The 7,512-nt window shown below is 37.0% G+C and overlaps 1 protein-coding gene across 1 annotated transcript; it reads left to right on the top strand.

The window, feature by feature from the left end:
* Positions 1-3,015: 3,015 nt before the first annotated feature.
* Positions 3,016-6,805, top strand: pax1a (paired box 1a). The gene is made up of 5 exons (XM_057344290.1): positions 3,016-3,240; positions 3,567-4,196; positions 4,945-5,078; positions 5,375-5,585; positions 6,295-6,805. Exons 1-5 carry the CDS (start codon positions 3,237-3,239, stop codon positions 6,384-6,386), a joined length of 1,071 nt encoding a protein of 356 aa, XP_057200273.1. The 5' UTR covers positions 3,016-3,236; the 3' UTR covers positions 6,387-6,805.
* The last annotated feature ends 707 nt before the right edge of the window (positions 6,806-7,512 follow it).

The raw sequence follows: 7,512 nt of genomic DNA, 5'->3' as shown, positions 1-7,512 counted from the left end.
TTAAGATCGATCTATAAATTTAATAAAGAAATGCATTGCAACAAAGAGTCTCATGACAGGTTCTGTTGAATGGGTTCAAATTATGAAATATTTTCTCATTTAACCTGCTAAGTTAAATGATTTGAATGTCTGTTTTAAACCTTTTAAAACTTAAATGATCCAGATGATGTTAAGGTTTAAAATATAGACCCTTTTATTCACCCTATTTGGATTGTTGAAAGCACGCAGCTCGGGCCTATAGTGTAATAATTTCCATATAAAACGAGATCATAAAACTCATAAACACTATATGAAAATCTGAGGCAAACAAGCCAAAATTCCATTGACAACGCACATAAGTCTTATACTTTTTGTGTAATACCTAGCCTGTTGGTATTGCATGTGCGTAATCTGAATTATAATTGAGTGCATATAGCCTATTATAAGGCAAGTTAATAATTTTACATTGACATTTAAAAAAGTGTCAGATTTATTTTTAAAAAGTGCTAAAGTCACTCACACATATACAAACAACAACAACAAAAATAATAGCTCAAGAAAGAGGTAAAAATACACATAGGCTGATATCTATTCGATTGCTGCCGGTTTAATAAAAAATAGGCCTTCTACGTGCGCTTATTTGATCCATCCAATTTGCCAAATCATATAGTATCTAAATATGTTTAAAGAGCAGATAAGGACATTGATGGCATGGCACATAAAGTCGTTTGTGTGTGGAGTTGTGTTTAATTGTGTATTTGGGCTATGTTTAAATTCCGTAGGGAAATTGTGTTTGTTGTCTGTTTTGTATTTTTTCTTGTCGAAGAAACGTGGAAACAGATATTTACATCTCTCTCTGTCACCGTTCTTTACCGTTAATTACACAAGAGGTGTACAGGTAGCCTATATGTAAAAACAGACTTTTGAACAAAAAATAATAATAGACTTTATTTGTATGTTTTATTTTTTGATTTCCCGCCAAATTGATGCTGATATTAAAACTCGTCAACAACTTCCAATGATTTACTTTGTTTACGTTAAACAATTAAGACCGCGTATGATGATGTAGCCAATTCGTCAAAATAATTTATTTGTATTTGACAAAGGATGTAAAATATGTACTATAATCATGTCGTTTCAGCATGATTTGGTTTCAAATATTTTTTCATGTTTCTTCCCTATGCTCGTGGAGGTTTCTGTATGTAATTGTGCCATGTTCCCCACGATACATTTACAAAGAAAGAAAGAAAGAAAGAAAGAAAGAAAGAAAGAAAGAAAGAAAGAAAGAAAGAAAGAAAGAAAGAAAGAAAGAAAGAAAGAAAGAAAGAAAGAAATAGAGTCAATTTCTCTAATTTATTTATTCTAAAACACATTTTATTGTATTCCTCAAGTCCTCAAGTCTATCGCCCAATGTGCTTTACGCATTTTAGTAAACACGTCATTCTAATTCAAGAATGTTTTGTGTTTATTACACATTCACAGCTAAAAAAACAAGTAGTTTAGCACACAAATGCATTAATTGCAAACAGCGACATGACAACAGCAGCAAGCAGCAGACTCCTCTACAACACGTTAACTGTCTCCTGTACCTGATGTGCTTCCATTTACGTGAGAAAGTCCATACATCTCTGTGCAAATCTCTCCCATCCGAGATCGCAGGACACCGGTGAAATTAATTCATCCTTTGTATATTTCCCAGACGATAAAGCTGTTTCGATCTCCGCATATTCCCCGTTCCCTGCACGAAGAGCATTGGACTACAAAATGCAGTCCCTGCTTTATCCAGATGAGGGAGACTTTTGGCTTTCTGTTCCTCATCTGTCCTTCCGTTGACCATAGGTTAAACTTGACTGACTATCTTTTGAGAGGTGTTGGTTTAGTACACCACTCGCCTGAGCATGATCGGTTTTCACATTTGTTTTAGGATTCCATGATGCCCGAATGCCACTAAGTGTGTTTTACGCACACGTGAGGCTAAACAATTACGATCAATTACTCACATTTCAGATCCTTATCCAACCTATATACCAACTCTGCCCATACTGTGTGCTGTAAGTTGATCCGGAGTTATGTCTTCCATGTGTTCAAGACTTGTGAACTGTACGGATAGTGACACTGCTTCTTGTTCTATTGGGTCGTCTGTAAACTTTTACAAGTTACATTTTGTGAGCTAATAAACGATACATTCTTTACGTCCACAGGAAACACAGTAGGCATGCTGTGATAATGCTCGCCACTGGAATTCAGTCAATACCCTACTTATTCTATATAGTATTCCAGTGACAGAGATATCGATTGCATTGGGCCTTGTTGCATTTGTACAGATAAACGAATAGAGTACGTTGCTATGTACAGAGTGTTTTCTGAATTTTTACCTCACTCTCTCACTTGTGGACAGTCAGTGTAACCTCATGTTAATAGAACATTTGTATTATTTTACTCAAAAATGCAAATCAAATAATAATAGACTCTTTTACAAATACACTCCCAATTTATGCATGAAGAAAAGATCATTTGAAGTAGTACAAATTGTATGTTTTCAGCTGCCAGTTTTGTGATAGTGAATTCAATTAAAATATAAAGAAAGAAAACAAAAATAAATGGTTTATTAGCGACGCGTGGCTACATCAATAAGTCACTAATGCGCACACCTTCAATTATTGTTGACCAACTTAAATATCAATCTTTTATGCATGATTTGCCGAGCATGTGTTTTAAACGTACATAATCTGTACCTCACTATCACATTTACATTTACATGTAAGTGTAACACATACTATCAGCAGCATTTATTTTGTTTTAAACGTATTAGTCCATTTATTGCTTTGGCTTTTTTAATCATAGCCTATATTTCATTTGGGAATGTGTCAAGGTTAAACGCGTATATGCGCTTCCTTGAGAAAAGTTTAGTGAAATGGGTAAAATTGCTCATGCTGGATGGCACAGATGCGCACACACGCTCATTCGAAGTCTCCTTGACCAATGAGATCAGCCCATTTCTCTCCGCGTAACCAGTTAGATTGATGTGGAGGACGCGTCAAATTAACTCCAGCAAATTTCAGCTTGCGGGATCAGACAAATCCTTCTTTAACTGGAGAGGATCTCTCGTATCCCATTCTGCATTGGACTGTTTTGACGTTTTGCACGTAGGGGTTTCGCGTCGGCAATACAGGGGAGTTTTCGAAACTTTTAAATCTACTTTTCTACATGCTTACAGCGTTCGGCCATTGAAGGGAAACAGTTCGAAAGAAAAGCAAATGGGTGAGTTCTCCTTCACATTTGCATGCTTCATTGGCAGAGAGGTCAATAAAGCCAGAAATAACTCTAAAAAGCTTTGTAGTGCATAATTCCTTTGAACTTTTAGCATGCAAATAACTTAAATAAAGTAGCATTGCATATGCGTGTTCTGTTGTGCAGAAAAAAACATCGATTGCAAGCCCAATGATCGTTACTGTTTGTCTGGCATATAGGATACTTAAAAGAAAAAAGTTAATCGCCCTGTTGTTTACATTCAAGTTTTGGCATGGAATGCCTTAACGCTCACCACGTTGATTTTCCATAAGTGAAATGACATGTCTTTATTTTAGAGCAAACCTACGGGGAGGTGAACCAGTTGGGGGGAGTTTTCGTCAATGGACGTCCTTTGCCAAACGCCATAAGATTACGAATCGTGGAATTGGCCCAGCTCGGGATACGACCCTGTGACATAAGCAGACAGCTCCGGGTCTCCCACGGGTGTGTGAGTAAAATCCTGGCGAGATACAACGAAACAGGGTCCATTTTGCCCGGCGCGATCGGTGGCAGCAAACCACGAGTCACGACGCCGAATGTAGTCAAAAACATACGGGAATACAAACAATCAGACCCCGGTATTTTCGCGTGGGAGATCCGGGACCGTCTTCTCGGGGATGGAGTATGTGACAAGTACAACGTGCCGTCGGTCAGCTCCATCAGTCGGATATTAAGGAACAAGATCGGAAATCTCTCTCAGCCTAACCAGTATGAGAATGGAAAACAAGCCTCTCCGCAGTCCAGCCTTTCTTATAACCACATTTACCCATATTCTTACCCCAATGCAATGTCTCCTTCCGGGACCAAAATGAGCAATACGGCCGGTGTGCCTGTCACGGGTGGCCATGTAAGCATTTCCCGTGGCTGGCCTTCACCGCACACGGTCAGCAATATACTTGGTATTCGGGCTTTCATGGATCCTACAGGTGAGATTTATTAGGTTTGTGTTTTGAACAGCTCACGAAATGATGACATAGGCCTCAATGGCTTGATTTGTGGCGCATAAACAAAGGGAGCCGCTGAGGCCTCTGTAATAACATAATGCATGGAAAATACGTTTTAAATACATAATCTGTTGTTAGGATTAAAGAGTCTTATCTGGAATTTAGAAAACTGAGTCATGAAGGTTGTATGATGCGTTACTGTGGTGCAGCAAAATATTTTTCCATATAACATCGAGTAGGCCTCGTGTCAAGCTGAAGAACAGTATTTTGCTTCTATTAAAAAGCCTGCCAATAATTTGATATTTCATAATTCGCGTTTTATAAAACATTGCTGACTGTTTAATGTAATGTTTTTTATACATTTGATCGAACAATCATCATTTTTGTATTAATTGGAAATGAACGTATTTTGCTTACATTTTGAACACATCCAGCTTGATTAATTAATCATGAACACAGTTTATGTATCTAAAATACGTTTTAAATAAATGTATTACGCATTTTGGATGCATGATGTCTTGCGCAATTTTGCCCTGTGTGTTTTTTACTTTTTTAAATGCCATTAAAATAAAATGGATTAAAATAAATGCCATTAAAATCGTTAAATTAAAAGAGGAAATATTTACACGTTAAAAATGTTATGTTTTCAATGCGTCATATTTTTGCAGCTTCGGGTGTTCTTGTTGGGTGCAATGCTAAAGGTTAAATTCAGCTGAACTTAATTTTTCAGCTATTGCTTGCGCTGAAGGGTACGCACCAAAGATGGAGGACTGGAGTAGCGTCAATAGAGCGGCATTTCCCTCTGCTCATGGAGTCAATGGCATAGACAAATCAGCTATTGAAGCAGACATTAAATACCCTCAGGTACTTTCGGCACTATAAACGTTTTATTATATATATTATCTTTTGCTATTATTGATTATTTTACAGTGTAATTACAGAAATGAATACTGCGTAATGAACAAAGTGTACTTATTTAAGAAGCATATATTTGGTGCACGTTTTTGGTAATATTGTCATAATTATATTTACATTTATGCAGTGTGGCTATAAAGTGATGTAAGTGTGATGTTTGTTTTTCTTTTCGATATTAAATTTCTCTCTGCTACTTTTTTCTTTGGTGTGTGTGTCTGGTAATGTGCATGTTTATTTTCTTTTAGCCTTCGTCCTCTTTATCCAGTTATGTCCCGGCGTGCGCATACTCTCCCTCCAATCAGTACGGTGTGTACAGCGGCCCAGCGGGCAGTTATGTGAGCTCAGGGCATCACTGGCAGGCCCAGGGCTCGAGCCTCTCCCACCCGGGCGCTGGAGTGACGATGCACCCAAGTGACATCCACTCTTCTATGGCGTTCAAACATGCAGTGCGAGATGGTATGCGCAGTTGTGATTTGAATTCTCGTTAATAATTTTTGCTAATAATGCTTTGTTTTCTAATGCATCTTGACTGATTGTTAGCCTGATATTTTGCAATGCTTTATGCATTAGCTGCAGCGAGGAATCCGGCATATAGTCTAGTATAAGTCATGCAAATAGAGTTTTGTGTCAGATTTGGTCATGAAGGGTTGCTTGACCTTTAAAAGCTTTGCTGTATGAACTCATTTAATACTGCAACAAATTATATAAAATTATTAGACTCATTTACATCCCTATATAAATGCACTTTAAATGTCGATTAATAATACTACCTAAGCTAATATACAATTGAATTTTATAACAGACATATAAGTAAACCACATTTTGAGCTATTTTTTATTTATTTACATTTATGCATTTGGCAGATTTTATCAGTCTATGTGTGTTGCCTGGGCTGGGTGTCGAACCAACAACATTTACGTTGCTCTAGCAACTGTGTTGCGGGAATCAATCGAAGTAATGCCTTTGCTTCGGAATTTTCATGAGTCATGACACTAGTTAAACTGGAAACGTAACAGCGGATCCTTTATAAAGAATTTGTCCCATTACGCAAGTTACGCAGTTACGCAGTTTAGAAACAATAGGACAATGTGCGATTCTCTGAAAATTCTCTGAATGCAATGCAGCTTGTGCTCTCTAAATTTGCCTTCGTGTTTGTCCACCGCAGGAGACAGAAAGCCCCCCAGTCCCATAAGCAAGCAGCAGCACGAGGCCCTGAGCAGCATACATGCACTCAGCCTTTCTACCTCATCGTCATAACAGCACACAACAGTATAGAATAAAGCGCATTTCAACAACACAAACTGTAAGTTCAAACTGTTCTTCTGATCGAGCAGTGTACGGTTTCTGTAAATCCAAAACGAATGTACTTTGTTCTTTACTGTAACTACGACTTTGTGTCCAGACAGCGTTATTTGGTGGTTGGCTGTTTAACCATTATGTCCAAAGATTTTTCTCTATGCTATTTATAAAAACGTAGATGCAAAAATTTAATTTGTCATTTTATTCATTGGTGCACGTCTTCATCCAATACATATTAAGAGAATAAAACGCATTATATGGATACCATTACACAAACTCATGTGAACCAAGACATTCTTTGTTAATGTACATATGAAGAAAGCTTTAGTTATATATTTTTTTATAAATTCCTGTGTAAATAAGCTAAATAAAGAAATTGCAGAAAATAAACAGCTTTTAAGTCATTATATTGTTGTTTGCATGTGAGCCAATTTTCACAAATTTTATTGTTTTCTCTGTTTTTTTTTTTAGAGTGACAATTCTTATAAACCACTATAAAACAAGCTTCAAAAATGTAGGCCCTATATAATTTTTTTTTCTTGTTGAAAGTGAAGGTTCAGCGGACTGCTGTGCACAGAGCGATAGGACCATTGTTATGTTCTCTACTGGCGTAATGGTGCTTGGCCGCATTTGGCGCCTCCAGTGATGCTATCTGTGTTGATGCTGGACCAGTGCCACCCAGCTCCAATATCAAATATATATAACACATGCGATTATCAATTTATCGGGATATCGCGATTGGACGAGTTCCTTTAAACAGTTTTACAATCATTTTGGAGCGTTTTTGATGGCATGTATATTGGTTCGTTGTTTGCCAACTTGTGCAAACATGGAAAATGCCGAGTTTAGCATGAATGCATAAATGCTGATTATATAACATATCTTCGGGTTACACTGACTGTTCGATTGAAAACGCGTAAGCAAACCGTTTGTCTAGAATTTGTCATTTGTGTAAAATGATTAAAGTTTGATAATCGAGATATTATATTTGCCCTTAGTCGTTCGTTCTGATAATATCTAGCAAATTTAGCCTACGTATTTATTCATCTTCTTATAATTATTGTTATTACATTTAGAATAATAA

The sequence above is a fragment of the Triplophysa rosa genome, linkage group LG10, assembly GCF_024868665.1.
Source record: "Triplophysa rosa linkage group LG10, Trosa_1v2, whole genome shotgun sequence".
NCBI lineage: Eukaryota > Metazoa > Chordata > Actinopteri > Cypriniformes > Nemacheilidae > Triplophysa > Triplophysa rosa.
Note: the sequence above shows the minus strand (reverse complement) of the source record. Positions and strands in the feature narration are given on the sequence as shown.

What these genes read in the sequence shown, in the direction of transcription:
- pax1a (XM_057344290.1), top strand. An exon ending in GGCTTTCATGGATCCTACAG is followed by an intron (nt 4,197 to 4,944) that starts GTGAGATTTATT and finishes TTAATTTTTCAG; the next exon opens with CTATTGCTTGCGCTGAAGGG. An exon ending in CAAACATGCAGTGCGAGATG is followed by an intron (nt 5,586 to 6,294) that starts GTATGCGCAGTT and finishes TGTCCACCGCAG; the next exon opens with GAGACAGAAAGCCCCCCAGT.